This window comes from Vitis riparia, chromosome 9 (genome assembly GCF_004353265.1).
Source record: "Vitis riparia cultivar Riparia Gloire de Montpellier isolate 1030 chromosome 9, EGFV_Vit.rip_1.0, whole genome shotgun sequence".
Taxonomy (NCBI): domain Eukaryota; kingdom Viridiplantae; phylum Streptophyta; class Magnoliopsida; order Vitales; family Vitaceae; genus Vitis; species Vitis riparia.
In genome coordinates this window covers 16,383,280-16,399,549 of record NC_048439.1, presented here as the reverse complement: position 1 = coordinate 16,399,549, position 16,270 = coordinate 16,383,280, and the positions used below count along the sequence as shown (strand labels likewise).

General features: G+C 36.7%; 1 protein-coding gene across 3 annotated transcripts in view; it reads left to right on the top strand.

Annotated features, from left to right (window-relative positions):
* Positions 1–16,270, top strand: part of LOC117922196 (ABC transporter C family member 13) — a 159,928-nt gene that overhangs the window by 128,199 nt on the left and 15,459 nt on the right. For all 3 annotated transcript variants that reach the window (XM_034840242.1, XM_034840241.1, XM_034840243.1), the window contains 10 exons: positions 6,009–6,184; positions 6,260–6,371; positions 6,475–6,528; positions 7,593–7,715; positions 12,432–12,530; positions 12,742–12,834; positions 12,974–13,084; positions 13,171–13,332; positions 13,492–13,679; positions 13,846–14,035. In XM_034840242.1, coding sequence (XP_034696133.1) covers positions 6,009–6,184; positions 6,260–6,371; positions 6,475–6,528; positions 7,593–7,715; positions 12,432–12,530; positions 12,742–12,834; positions 12,974–13,084; positions 13,171–13,332; positions 13,492–13,679; positions 13,846–14,035 — 1,308 coding nt within the window. The remainder of the gene's footprint in view (positions 1–6,008; positions 6,185–6,259; positions 6,372–6,474; positions 6,529–7,592; positions 7,716–12,431; positions 12,531–12,741; positions 12,835–12,973; positions 13,085–13,170; positions 13,333–13,491; positions 13,680–13,845; positions 14,036–16,270) is intronic.

The following is a 16,270-nucleotide window of genomic DNA, read 5'->3' as shown; positions in this document are numbered from 1 at the left end:
TTTCTTTCCATATCAGTTTCGGTTTTCCAACACTCCCCCTCAAGCTGGCTTAAAGATATCTTCCATAGCCAGCTTGCCAACTAGAAAATCGAATTGCCTCTTGTGCGGTCCTTTGGTGAAGACATCAGCCACTTGTTCCTCAGTAGGGATATAGGTCATACAGACCAATCCGTTGTCTATCTTCTCTTTAATGAAATGCTTGTCCACTTCCACATGTTTGGTGCGATCATGGAGAACCGAATTGTGAGCTACTGAAATTGCTGCCTTGTTGTCACAATACAACTTCATAGGAGATGAACCTGTCATCTTTAACTCTTCCATAAATCTTCTTATCCACATAATCTCACAAATACCATGAGCTACAGCTCTAAACTCAGCCTCAGCACTACTTCTAGCAACCACGTTCTGTTTTTTACTTCACCACGTAACCAAGTTGCTACCTACAAATGAACAATACCCAGAGGTGGACCTTTGATCCATTATGCTTCCAACCCAGTCTGCATCGGTGTAGGTTTCAATTTGTAGGTGTCCTCGTGACTTGAACAGAAAACCTCTACCTGGTGTCCCCTTTAGATACCTTAGAATCCTGTAAACAGCTTCAAAATGCTCTGGTTCAGGCGCATGCATAAACTGACTAACCATACTCACTGAGAATGTTATGTCAGGGCGTGTATATGATAGGTAAATCAATCTCCCAACAAGTCTCTAATAACGATCCTGGTCCTTCACATTCCTAGCTTTTGTAGGCTACAGTTTTACATTCGGCTCTATAGGTGTTTCAACAGGCTTACATCCTAACATACCTGTCTCATCAAGAAGATCAAGAACATACTTCCGTTAATTTATAAAGATACCTTCTTTGGACCTAGCAAACTCAATCCCAAGAAAGTATTTTAATGCCCCCAGGTCCTTAATCTCAAATTCCTCAGCAAGTTTCCCATTCAGCTTCTCTAGTTCATTGCAATCATCCCCAGTTAACACAATATCGTCAACATACACAATTAAAATGGCTACTTTACCTTCATTTGAATGCTTGTAGAACATCATGTGATCAGCTTGACTTTGAGTATATCCATAATGCTTTATTACTTTGCCAAAGCCCTCAAACCAAGCTCTAGGTGACTGCTTAAGTCCGTATAAAGACTTCTTCAATTTGCACACTTTCCCAACTCCAAAACTTTCTTCAAAACCTGGTGGAGGACTCATGAACACTTCCTCCTCTAGGTCTCCATTAAGAAAGGCATTTTTAACATCCAATTGGTGTAAGGGCCAATTGGAATTTATTGCAAGGGACAACAAAACTCTAATTGAGTTTATTTTAGCTACGAGGGCGAAAGTATCTTGGTAGTCTATCCCATAGGTTTGAGTAAAACCCTTTGCCACAAGTCTGACTTTGTATCTCTCAACACTTCCATCTGCTTTACTCTTTATTGTAAACACCCATTTGCACTCTACAACTTTTTTTTCCCTTGGTAAATCTACAACCTCCCAAGTGCCATTCTTTCTTAAGGCATTCATTTCCTCAAACACTGCCAATTTCCAACTCGGTTCATCTAGGGCTTCTTGAATATTTCTAAGTACCACAAGTTTTGAAATATTTGTAGTGAATGCTCTATAGTTGTCAGAAAGATTACTACAGGAGATATATTTGGCAATGGGATGTTTAGTGTAGGCTTGGGTTCCCTTACTAAGAGCAATAGGGAGATCAAGGTCAAGGTCATGTGTAGGAACAATTGGGGCTAATCCTAAACCGAGTTCGAGTGCAAATATTTCTGGACTTGGACCAAAGTGTGATGGTAAACTTAGATCAGTAACAGAAGAAGAAGAAGCATGTATATGAGTAGGAATAGAAGGAGGGTTACCTGAGACATTTAGAGAGCCATTGCCCAGGGCTTTCGGTTGACCATGTGTTGGGATGATCGACTGGTCTTTATTTCTTCCAGGGACTTTTTTCCTTGAATAAACCACAGGCTCAAGATTGTTTCTATTTTTTTTTCATTAGTAGTATTTCTTCTTCTGACAGACCAATTTCAGATTTAGATTTAGTAGGCTTGGTTTCCTTATTTTCTTTTTCAAGAGAGATATCAAGAATTACACTAGGCAAAGGTTCAACAATTTCTCAAAAATTTGATTCCACTAATTTCTCCCCCTGAAGTAAATTTTTGGTAAAATATGGGACATTTTCCATAAAGGAAACATCCATAGTTGTGTAAGAACATTTTGTAAGGGGATTAAAACATTTGTAACCCTTTTTATTAGGAGTATATCCTACAAAAACACATTTTTCTGCTCTTGGGTCTAACTTAGATCTTGACCTTTTTGGAATGTGTACATATGCAGCGCAACCAAATATTTTCAAGGGTAATTTAAAATTAATTTGAGATTCTGCAAAATTTTTGTAGGCATCCTGTTGATTAGATATGAAGCAGTTAGTATGGCATCCCCTCATAAGTATTTTGGAATATTCATGTAAAATAGCATAGCCCGTGCTACTTCTAACAAGCGTTTATTTTTACGTTCAGCTATTCCATTCTGTTTAGGGGTATCAGAACACGAGGAGTGATGTAAAATTCATTTCTTGTTTGAAAAGGTTTCCAAAACTTTATTAAAGTACTCAATCCCATTATCAGATCTCAAAATACTGATTTTTGTTTGAAATTGGTTTTCAATCATTCTATAAAATTCTTTAAAAATCCTTTCGACTTCAGATTTTTCCCTCATTAAATATTTATACCCAACAAAGACGTGTATGGTCGTCTATAAAGGTTGCAAACCATTTTTTTCCTGAAATTATGGTTACTTTTGAAGGTCCTTAAACATCACTGTGAAAAAGATAAAATGGTTTTGATGCATAGTAGGGTTTTGGAATGTAAGTTTTTCGTTGTCTCTTTGCCAATAAACAACTTTCACATTGAAAGGATAAAGGATCAACCTTTTGAAATAACATTGGAAATAAATGTTTTAAATAAGAGAAACTAGGATGGTCTAATCTGCAATGCCAAACCATTATTTGATCATGGACAGAAAGAGAACTAATACTACTTAGTCCTTAAGCAATTTTATTACTAGGTAAATTATTCTCGAAATAATAGAGACCATTGATCATCCTAGCACTGCCAATCATCTTCCCCGAGCTCTGGTTCTGAAAAATACAATGGGATTCATAGAAGATAACACAACAATTAGAATCTCTAGATAATTTGCTAACAGACAAGAGATTACATGTAAGTTTAGGAACATGGAGAACAGATTTAAGATCTATTCTCTCAGAGATTTTTATTAGACCTTTTCCTGTAATAGGTGGGAAATTACCATCAGCTATCCGAACCTTTTTATTTCCAGGGCACGGTGAATAGGATTCAAATATGTTTGAGGAATTGGTCATGTGGTCGGATGCTCCAGAATCGATTATCCATGGAGTAGATTTAAAACGATAAGATAGAGCATATAATTCATTACCTGCGTGCGCCAAAGAAACACTAGAAGTACCAAATGTCAAGTTGGATTTCAGCAGTGCAAGAAGATGCTCCATTTGCTCAGTGGTGAAGGGGCTGGTCTCAGCCTCATTAGCAGTAGGAATAATGGCTCGTCCTGGTTTGTCACTTGTTTTTCCTTTCCAATTTGCAGGTTTCCCATGGATTTTCCAACAGTTCTCACGAGTATGGCGAGGTTTGTTGCAAAAATCACACCAAACCCGTGGTCTTTCATCTAATCTGCGCTGAAACGCAGCAGCTTTATTATAGCCTCCACCCGTGGTAACCAAGGCTGAACCTTCAATAGCAACTCCAGGTCCTTTCTTGCCCAGCATCACATTCCTCCGACTCTCTTCTCTTCTAACTTCTGAAAAAACTTCACCAATTGAAGGCAGGGGTTGTCTTCCAATGATTCTCCCCCTTACCTTATTAAACTCGACACTAAGGCCAGCTAAGAACTTGAAGATCCGATTGTCTTCCATGGTCTTCTTATGATGAAGTCCATCCTTGGTAGATTTCCACTCATAGGTGTTGAAGAGGTCAAGGTCTTGCCAGATCCGCTTCAAGGAGTTGAAGTACTTTGTGACGTTGTCCTCCCCTTGTCGTATCTCACCAAGTTTGAGGGTTAATTCAAAGATCTGTGATTGATTCCCTAAATCCAAATACATCTAATTTACATTCTCCCAAAGCTCTTGTGCTGTTGGATAGCACATGTAATTAGAGCTAATGTCTTCTTCCATAGAATTCACAAGCCATGTCATCACCATGGAATTCTCAGCATCCCATATAGCATAGTTCGGATCATCCACTGCAGGAGCCTTCTTTTCACCCGTCAGGTAGCCCATCTTTCCACATCCTCTGATGTACATCCGAACTGATTGAGACCATCTCAGAAAGTTGTCACCATTCAAGCGAATCGTGGTGATTTGGACAGAGTGAGATTCCGAGGTGGTAGGACTGATTTTTGAAAAATTAGTGATGATGGGATTGTTCAGAGAAAGTTGAGGAACAGTAGTAGACTCGTTTGAAATGTCTGACATGGTTTCAGAGAACAAGGATTGAAAGAGAGGAAGAAGGAGGATTTCGGCAAGCAAATTGCTAGCTCTGATACCAAGTTGAAGAATAGGGTTTCACGGGAATAATTTTCTTTCATTGAGATTATTCTTTTATAGAGTTTACAGCATATACAAATCCTTCAAATTAGGAAACTAAATCACTGATTAAAAGGAAAGAATAACTCCTAACAATTACTTTCCTAAAAATACAAAGATTGACAACTAATAAATAATTTATAGCTTTACAAAGTTATTTCTTTCCATATCAGTTTCGGTTTTCCAACAAGAATATCCATTAAAATTAGGGATTTACATGGCTAAATCTAGAAAATAAAAAATATAGTCAAATCCCACCTTATTTGAGGTCATACATTTACCAAATTAAAACTAAATATCTTCTAATTGAATAGGATAGTAGGTCAACCAAATCTGGTCATTAAAACCAAATTTCCACAAAACCTAGTTTGCAGAACAATGAGACTAACCAAGGAGATACCTAGTGAATGGATGCCACCTCAAGTAGGCTTTGTGAGGCTAAATTTTGATGGATATTCTTTAGGCAAGGCAATTATGAATTTGAGGGTTGATTAAAGATCACAGTGTTGAGAGCTTTTTCTATACTTGCAGGCCAGGGTTTAGCCATTGAGGTGGAAATTCTAGCCCTTTCGGAAGGGTTGGTATAGGCCAAAGCTTTAGGTTTCTCCAAGTTTTTAATAGAAGGTGATTCTTCTAGTGTAATATCATGACTGTCGAAGAAAGAAATAGTGGAAATTGAACAGATGGTTGTGCCAAATTGTTGATATTTCTTCAGAGTTGGGATGTTCCTGCTCTTGGGCTCCTTAGTTAGGTGATCATATGGCAGGTGCATTAACAACACATAGAGCTAGACATATAATTTCTTTTGTAGGAGATTTTATGCCTATGTGAATTATAGTTAAATTTGATCTTTTGAACTAGCATACACTTAACCGCCTTGTTTATCCTTTTTTATATAGAGGATTGTGTACTTTTTGGAAAGATTTCTCATTCTTCTTCACACTAAATATTTCAATGTAATGAAATTGTTGTTTCTTGTAAGAAAAAAAATTAGAGAGTGAACTCATAACATCTCAAAAACAGTGTGTGTTATGTTATAATAATCTCAAAACTAGAGCAAGCAATTGCATTTTGTTTCTTACTGGTCCTAGTAACAAGATTAAGCCAAACAAAAAGGGCAATAGCTGAATTTAGTCTGTGAGTGGTTATGCCAAACAAAAGTACTTGTTAAACAAAAACTGTGGACAAAAATGCAGAAGGAAGGGCAATTTTTTTTTATGATGGACTAATCAATGTCATTTTAGGGTATAAATATAAGTTCTAACAGAGCATCTCTTTTCCACGTCATCATGATATCTCACTTCTGAAGAAAATACTCACAGAAGTAAGGGAACCTGAGTGAATTTAATCTCCATCTTTGTTGACCTGGTAATCTATGTTGCAGGTTGTACTCTGCATCTTCTGTGTCATAAATTCATTTCTAACTTTGGTGCGGGCATTCTCATTTGCTTTTGGAGGCTTACGTGCTGCAGTTCAGGTGCACAATACGCTACTTAGTAAGCTTATCAATGCACCAGTGCATTTCTTTGATAAGACACCAGGTGGAAGAATACTCAACAGGTTAGAATAAGATGTTGTGCCAGAGATTGTACGAGTTTACATGGTTTAACTCTATTTATTGATTGGATTCTGTAGGATGTCTTCAGATCTTTATACAATCGATGATTCTCTTCCATTCATTCTCAACATTCTCCTGGCTAATATTGTTGGCCTTTTGGGGATTGCAGTAGTGTTGTCATATGTTCAGGTAACCAAAGATTCCATGCAACAAAACCATAGTACCATGTGAATTATTTTCCTTTTAGTTATCTCAGCCTCAAAATGTTACTTTTAATTCTATATATGTACAGGTCGTTTTCTTGCTTCTACTCCTGCCATTTTGGTATGTCTACAGTAAAATACAGGTATTCATTGTATCTTATATTTTACTTTGACCAGCCAAGGCTGATATTTTGATTAAGGATTCATCTCAATCCCTTCAGAAACTGAGGCTGCATTGGAAACCCAAAAGCCAAGTCAACTAAGTCTAGTCAGATTGTTTAGTAGGTGCCCATGACCCTCGGGTATACATGGTTGTATTTTTCTAGTCGCTTATTATTACCTTATTTTGCTTTTAGAGAATGTCCCATCCCTGTACCTTAATCTTCCTCATTAGTGCAGCAAAATATCATTGTTTCCTATCTAAAGCATATTAGTTCATTATCAGGAAAAAAAAATATTTAAGTTTCTCAGGTATTACCTTTACTGGCTAGCCCCTTTGATATTTTGTAGGGTTTTTTTATTGCTTCTAATAGTTCCAAGAGTAAACTGCTGCCACACCTCAAGTCCATCAGGTGTTTTGTGTAATTGACATGGATCAGATTCTTGGATGCAAAGGCATCATTAATAATGGTTCAAAATATGAAAATATAGAGCATGCCTTTCTACTTGTTAGAAACTGCTATAAGATAAGTTTTAAAAGAGAATATGACAAATGATTTCTGTTATAATTTACATTTTTATTTTCATTCTTGGAAGCACAAAGTGGGAATAGAAATGATTTCAGGTGCAGCAACATGGTAGATCTCACCTTGAGGAGGTCCACATGTTTCAATTGTGCACATAGCCTCCAAGCATCCAAATATAGTATTTGCCTAACATTGAACCTGCGAAAATAAAATGGTTTAATAGTTGAAAATGAGATTATTCAAGAATATACATTGAAAGCTGAGATTATACATTGAATTTCTATTTGTTAGTGATACTTTTGTAAAGAACATTTTGCATGAACATAATGGGAACTTTGGTTATTAATAAAAAGGAACATATAAAACTATGGATGAAAAAATAATGAAACTTGCATTTCATTCATAAAGAGCAATTGCTCCTCAAATACCAGAATTCTTATTCAGTTAGTATTGGTGGTTGATGCAATGAAATACTAGTACTCAACCATTACTGTTTTCTAATAAATTAGAAAAACTTTCAGTTTTACTACAGGTCAACATCACGGGAACTTCGACGGTTAGACAGTGTTTCTCGTTCTCCCATTTTTGCATCATTTACAGAAACACTAGATGGATCATCAACTATAAGGGCATTCAAGTGTGAGGTACACAAATGTTTTTGTTTCGAAATTACATGTCATTACTTCAATAAATGGTAGTACATTTTTTTTATCTCCATCAAGTATCAGAACACATGGTCCCTAAAGATAGCATGATGCAGTCCAGCTTTAACTTCCAGTTGTTTAAAGTTCAAGTGGAAGTTCAAAAATGACAATTTGGCATTTGTGTTAAGCATGTGGCATTTGTGTTAGGCATACAGAAAAAGGCAAGTTGGTTTGTTAACAATAAAACCAAGATCTTGTTTGCTTCTTTATTTAGGTAGTTAAATGTTGAGAGCTTTCATTGTGATGAATGTGAACTAGCAAACACAAGTGTACATCCTTTCTAACCAATAATAAAAGAAGTTCAAATTCTTTTCATCTAATTCATAGTGTTATTTGGGGTCCTTCCACTATCCGTAATATAACTGGGACACGTTGGTTTGTGTCTTTCATTGATGAGTGTGGTAGGGTCTCTTGGATCTTCTTACTTAAACACAAATTTGATGTGAGTTTTGTTCTCTTAAATTTCCATAACATGATAAAAAAAACCAGTTTGGTGTATAAATCAAGAGATTTTGGTCTAACAACGTCAAAGATTATTTCAATCAAGTCCTAACCCTATACCTTTAACAAGAAATAATTCCTAAGCGTTGGAAAATCTGACAATTGGAAATTCTGGCAGATTGGGTGGCAGATTATCAAATATTTTTCCTGCCCATATGAGTTGTAACAATTGTATAGCTGTACATAGAATCTCCTAGGATTTTTTCCTTTCTTAACATTCTTTTCTTATTTTATTTATCTTTGATAGCATAATCATAGGTATTATTTCCTAGGCTATTTCTATACAATTATTCTGTATATCTTCATATGTAATCCTATACAATAAAACACAGTAGAAAGCATTTCAAAAAAGGGTTCTAGATCTAAATCAGAACAAGGTATCAGAGCTAGAATTTTCTTTGTTTAATCACTAGCATTCTCAATGTCCTACGCCTTTATTGCCAGGAATTTTTTTTTAGATCATATCCCATTAGTTTATGACCTTCTGTTAGAAACATTGCTTCAAATTAGGCCTTCACTGCCCTTTTTTTTTTTTGACCTCCATATCCCTTCTTCCCCTCATAATGTCAAATACTTCAGAGACTGATTCTTCAATATCGGGCCAAGCCACAATCCAACAATCAACACCACTTGTTGAATTCCAGAATATAGTAAGATCCTTCAAACTCAATGGGGGAAATTATTTAGAGTGGTCACAGTTGGTAAAGACTTATATTAAGGGAAAAGGGGAGTTTAAGCCATCTCACTGGACCCGTTGTGAGCAAGGATGATCCAAGGTTTGTCATGTGGGATGAAGAAGACTCTCAAATCATGTCATGGCCTTAGAACTCTATGTAACTAGAGATAAGCCGCACATGCATGTTCCTCTCAACAGCCGAGGAAATTTGGGAGTCCATGTGTCATACCTATTCTAAGGGAAGGGATGCAGCCCAAATGTTTGAACTAAAGACAAGGATTCACAACACCAAACAAGGTATTCTTTCCATAATTGAGTACTACACTGTTATTAAAGGTTTTTGGCTTGAACTTTATCAATATCAAAATTTAAGAATGAAGTGCAGCATAGATGCAACAATGCATTAAGAGTTCATTGAATGAGAGAGGGTGTATGATTTCTTAGTAGGTTTGAATGTGGAATTGGATCAAGTAAGGGTCCAAATTCTTGGGAAAGAGTCATTGCCATCTCTAAACGAAGCCTTTGCTATCGTTAGAGGAGAAGAAGGAAGGAGAAATATAATGTTAGAAAAGGGAAGCACCATGTACAAATCTGCTTTAGCCATCTCAAAACCAAGGAGAAATGAAGGAAGTGTTGTGGTTAATGTTGCAAACTCTGGTAGAAATGAAGGTAAGAAAACAAGTGAGAGAAGCTCTTTATGGTGCAGCTATTGCAAGAAATATTGGGACACAAGGGAGACATGCTGGAAGCTCCGTGGCAAGCCCCTAAATTTCTTCAAGAGGAATGGGGGTAAAGGGGTTAATTCTGGCTATAAATCACGAGCTAATCTTGCTGAAAATGGAGGAAAACAGCACGAAGAAAGCTTTGGACAAGAAATGAAGCTCAACAAGGAGGAAATTGACAAACTTAAAAAGGTTCATTTCCAAGCTGGAAAAACCAGAGGGACAGTCATTTTGCTCAAACGGGTAAGTATTCCTTCTCCTTGAGTGCCTCTAAAATTCAGTTTTCTAGCCCTTGGATCATTGATTCAAGGGCTTCGGACCATAGGACCAATTCTTCAAAAGTCTTTTCTAGTTACATTCCATGCTCAGAAAATCAAAAGATCAAAATTGCTGATGGTACCTTAGTAACTATAGCTGGTCAAGGGGATGTCTTCTTAACATCTTCTCTAACATTAAGAAATGTTTTACATGTTCCAAAACTATCAGTAAATTTGTTGTCTATTCCTCAAATTACTAAGGACCTAAATTGCTTAGTCAAAATCAACACAATCTAAATGTTCTTTTTAGGACCTTCTTACAGGGAAAGTGATTGAGCATGCTAGAGAAGAAGGGGGACTTTCTCCTTGAAGCTGAAAGTGGCACAACATGTCCTACTCCTCATATCTATTTATCAGAACATCATACTCTAGCCGAGGAACAAGTTTGGTTATCCCATTTTTGTCTTGGTCATCCACCTTTTTTATTGTTGAAAAAAATATTTCCTAATATGTTTGAAAAATTAGATGTTCAAAACTTCCAATGTGATGTTTATGAGTATGCTAAACATCATCGTGTGTCTTTTCCTTTAAGTAATAAGAAAAAATTTGTTCCATTTAGTTTGATCCATACGGATGTTTGGGGACCTATTAAAGTTCAAAGCATTTCAAGAGTAAGCCAGTTTGTTTTGTTTGTTCATGGTTGCACTCGGTTTACTTGGGTATATCTCATGAAACAAAAATCCAAGGTTAACATAATCTTCCCCATTTTCCATAACATACTAAAAAATCAGTTTGATGCCAAGGTCCTAGGAATAAGGTCAGACAATGGAAAAGAGTGCTTTAATCAATACCTTATACCTTATCTCCAAAAAGAAGGAATCATTTATTATTCCTCCTATAATGATACTCCCCAACAAAATGGGATAGTCGAGCCTAAAAATAGGCATCTATTAGAGATCACTAGAGTGTCATTTTTTCAAATAAATGTTCCAAAGTCATTTTGGGGAGAGGTTTTCCTAACTGCCACATACCTCATAAATAGGCTACCCTCTCAAATTCTTAACTATTCTAGCCCTATTGAAACACTTTCTAGATTTTTTCCAATATTTGAAGATTTCAACCACCTTTCCCTAAGGATCATTGGGTGTGTGGTCTTTGTACATATCCATGCTCAGCAAAGAACTAAAGTTGACCCAAGAGCCCTTGAATGTATCTTTGTTGGTTATTCTCCTACAAAAAAAAAGGATTATAAGTGCTATCACCTAGCTTCTAAAAGGTGTTTTGTCACTATGGATGTATTCTTCAATGAAAAACAACCTTTTTTTCCTAATCCTTATCTTCAGGGGGAGCCTTTTGCAAAAGATAAGGAATTCTTTCCTAACCTACCTACTCTTCCTTAGGTACCTAAAAATGACACTAGGCAAGGGTTTGTACTTTCGAAAGGGAATAAACAAGAACATTGAAATTTTTTCAGATGCTGATTTGGGCTGGTTCTATGACAGACAGAAGAGCCACCTCTGGTTATTGCACTTATGTATAGGGGAATCTCGTTTCATGGCAAAGTAGAAAGCAATCCGTGGTTACAAGAAGCACTGTTGAGGTTGAATTCAGGGCAATGGTGCATGGTATATGTGAAGGAATGTGGCTGAAAAGATTGCTTGAAGAGTTAAAAATTCCTACCAAGAAGACAATGAAGATTTTTTTGTGACAATCAAGCAACTATAAGTATTGCAAAGAACGCTGTCCATCATGACAGAACTAAGCATGTGGAAATTAACTGTCACTTCATCAAAGAAAAATTCGAGGAAGGAATAATTAAAATGTTCTACACTCCTACAAGCCTTCAGACTGCAGGCATTCTTACAAAGGCTCTTCCAAGAACCAGTTTTGAAGCTTTGATCAACAAGCTGGGAATGATTGACATCTATGCCCCAGCTTGAGGAGTGTGGAATTCCGAATTTAGAGGCCTATTTTGTAGGGCAATTTGAGCAGATCATGCGTTGTAGCCTATTTTAGTTAAGTTTTTTATTTGTTTAAAGAAAGAGATTAGGATAATGTCTCTAGTTTTTATGATAATATTTCCAGCCTTCTACTTTATTAGGATTGTTTTTCCCATTTGGGTCCCCATGAAGAGTCCTAAGGGCTTGACCATGGAAGGTTCCTCAGTTTATCAAAAAATAATAATAATAATCAAGGAGATTTGCTGATATTCTGCTCTCATATTTCTTATATAAGACCCTTTGTAATCATCTGGATTTTCATAATGAATTCAATAGAGTTTTCTACTCATTCTACATCTTCCTTTATTCAAACATTCCTGTTTGGCTCATGCTCAGCATCATGTCAGATTTTTCCATATAACAAATTCAGGTTCTTTCACTTTATCTTTTTTCAAGTTTTTGGCTATTAAATTATTTTCAAATGTACTTGTTCTTAGAATGATGAATATTAGTAGTTAAATCAAAAAATAAAACCACGGTCACACTGTCATTTTGAGCAGGACTTATTCTTCACCAGATTTTCTGAGCATGTGGCATTGTATCAGCAAACTTCTTACTCAGAGTTAATAGCAAGTTTGTGGCTTTCCCTTCGCCTTCAGGTATCTTACAGACTCAAAACAGCTACATTCAGTTGAGACTTAAATGCCCTTAGTCGGATATAAAAATAGTGCAACTTCATGTTTCTGATATATGCTTCCCAATTTTTATGCCCTGAAGCTTCATTCTAGCAAGCACTATTATTCGTAGTAGTATAGAATGTTATCTTCAAGCTGCTGAAAATTGCTTTGGTAACCATTGAACTTCTTTTAGTTGTTAGCAGCATTGGTCATCTCATTTGTTGCCATGATGGCTGTTATTGGATCTCGTGATAGTTTACCCATTAGTTTGGGCACCCCAGGGCTTGTAAGTTTTTGAACTCCTCATTTGTCTTCAGATTTTGCCAACCTCTTTCTTTACAAAAACTGTTTAATTGCTGCACTTTTTTAATACCTTCCACATGTTATGATAGCTGCAAAATATTTTGAGGTGCTTTTCTCTACAGGTAGGCTTGGCTCTCTCTTATGCAGCTCCAATTGTGTCTTTGTTGGGAAGCTTCTTAACAAGTTTCACTGAAACAGAAAAGGAAATGGTTTCTGTTGAAAGAGTTCTTCAGGTATGAATATAGAACTAATGCTATACATTTACCAGGGACACTCTGATTCTGATAATTAATTCAATGTATTAGTTCTGTCATTCTAGTATATGGACATTCCTCAAGAAGAACTCAATGGATGCCAATCTTTAAGTCCAAATTGGCCATCTGAAGGATATATCATGTTTCAGAATGTATCCCTGAGATATTTGCCTTCTTTGCCAGATGCACTTAATGATATTACTTTCACCATTTCTGGAGGAACACAGGTGATGGCATATACTTAACAACTGTATCTGTTAGTTTATTTGAAGCACGGTTTACATCAAGATGCAATCATTTTTTGCCCCTGGATACAAAGACTTCGGGCTGTTTACTTAGTTCATGCTTTAAAGTTAACATTCCCAATCTTCATATTATTCTATCAGGTTGGAATCATTGGGAGAACAGGTGCTGGAAAATCTAGTATATTGAATGCCCTTTTTCGCCTCACCCCAATATGTAAAGGATGTATTTTGGTGGATGGATTAGACATAGCTGATGTTCCTGTTAGAGATCTCCGCTCACATTTTGCAGTTGTTCCCCAGAGTCCATTTTTATTTGAAGGATCTTTAAGGTATTCAGCCAAAATATTTATGTTCCTGCATTGTAATTCCTTTGATTACTTATTCATTCAACTTAAGCTACTGGGTTTTTCATTTTTTGTGGATCCAAATTAGACAGTTACATTGTAGTTTGAAATCAAGCTATGCTTCAGTTTGGTTTTTTTTGTGAATTTCTAGGGATAACCTAGATCCATTCCGGGTTAGTGATGACTTAAAAATTTGGAAGACTCTAGAAAGATGTCATGTCAAGGAGGAAGTAGAAGCAGCTGGAGGGCTGGATATTCATGTTAAGGAATCTGGTACATCATTTTCTGTTGGGCAGCGGCAGCTTCTTTGTCTTGCACGGGCACTGCTCAAGTCTTCTAAGGTAAAAAGGGTATTATTTTTCAGAAAAATAATTTAAAATGCTCCTAGACTATGAAAGACTAAAACACCTGAGTATTTTAAATTCATCTGCCAACTTAATTTAGATATTACATGATGGTATTTATTTTGAGCATAGAGATTCTTAAATTTAAATTTCCTGTTATTTGCTTTTCTATTTTAATAGATCTCGTGCTTGCTCCTTTTTTTATTTGGCTTGAAGAATATCATCATTGCTTTGTACTTTTTACCTTTCAATGAAAATTTTGTTTCCTATCAAAAGGAGAAGACCAAAATGGAAAAAAGACAAAAAAAAAAAAAGGATAATAAATAAAACAAAGAGAAAAGTATCTAGTTGACAACTCAAATGAACAAAAAACTCAAGCTGCACTTTTTCAGTTTAAGGAGGTAACTTGGCTTTGACCAAAATGAAGTTTTCTTCTTGTGAATTATAGGAACTACAGTGCTGGTAATACATTGCATACATGTGTCCATGTGTCTAGAAGACAATATAATATGGAGTCAATGAAGCAGAAAGTCATAGTTGATAGACAGGGTCACCTAAATGTCTTACTTCATTTTTTGTCAATTTTAGCTAGGTTATCCAACATAAACCATGCTGGCATATCTTGTTTGTCATCTGCAAATTAAGTACTTAATCATGCTTGATGAAAAAGTTGATAGGCTAAATGGTTGTGTTAATGGAGATCATGGGTAGAAATGCTCCCCTAACTACCTCTAGTAGTATCCACTTTTTCTTCTTCTTCCTTTTTTTGTTTTTTGTTTTCTCTAGGGATAAGAAACAATGATTTCATTGCATTGAAATAGTATAAGCACACAGAAGGATGAGAAATACCTTTAAACAATAAAATATTTTCTTTATAAGTCTGACAATATTGGAGAATTGGTGCAATAATTTTTGTTTCTTTTTCCGTACAGTTGATTTGATTTATTTCTTGATTTATTTCCTATAATTAGTGGTTGACGTTGTGTAGAAAATTTGGCCTAAAATAGAGTAATTTCAATTTTTTTTCCCATCATAAACGTTATAAATATGTTGTAATATATTAAGTGAATATACAATATCTTGAATGGGTTGGTGATGAGGCTTTACTTATATCACAATGGATGAGACTCTTCGGCCAGACAAGGGATTCTGTCATGAGGGAAGAAGAAGGAAAACGGTGGTTTGCAGTGGAGTCCAAGTCCTTTGATATCTCTATTGAGGGGCTTGGAGGGAGACTGAGAGGGGTCATAGTGGAGCGTGGAAGAGGTTACTCCAGGTGGGTCAGATTTGTGGAGCTTAGCTTAATGTCACGGACTTAGTCGTTCACTAAGCTCGTGCGGCACTTAGACAAGCCAAGACGCTTGATCTTGCTAAGTCAGCCTTGCTCCCCAATGCTTAGCTTGCTTGGCTAAGACAATCGCGACTCAAAAGCTTAAGAAGCTTGGTAGGCAACTCTTGAAAGAATGGAAGCTTTCACTAACTCAAAGAAACCTTTACAAGTGCTTGGATGCTCACTTGCTTGGTGCCTTGGCCAAATGAGGCCCTCACCTATTTATAGGCACCAATGGAACTCTCTGGAACCTTGGAGGGTTCCTTACAACTCAAGACTATTCTAGAATGTCCTACATCATTCTAGGCACAAGCCTATACAAGTATATACAAGAGTCTTCTAGATTTCTCTAGAAAGCCCCGAACTCCTCTCGTGCCTTCCACCATGGTATAGAATTGTGTGGATTCCTCCAGGCTTTTCTAGAACCTTCCACACTCTTCCCACTCTAGGAGTCTCCAGAAGCTTCCTGGCTCTATATAAGGCCATGGGGAGGCTCATTTGGATCAGCTTGTGACATTAAGCCGCCTTCTGGCAGGAGTGGAAGCTTGTTGCAGAGAAGTTGAGTTGCCAAGGTGGAGTAAAGGGTGGAAGGAGAAAGGAAGGTTTTTTAGGCTGGAATGTCGGGAGAATGGGGCTGGAAGGTTCTTATTCTGCAAGGTGGTCACGGCAGAAACAAAGAGTTTCTCTCTAGTTTTCTCGGAAGGAGAAGGAAAGCATGGGGGTTGGTTCATATTGGCTGAGAATTTAAGGTTGCTCGGGGTTGTTCCTTTTTATGAGGAAAGGGTGGAGCCACAGGCTGAGTTTGGGGGTAGTCGGAAGGCTGAAAGTGGGAAGAATGGAAGTGGGAGAATGTCGTATGCGAGTGTAGTAAAAAAGAATGAAGGTTTGGAGGAGGAGACTAT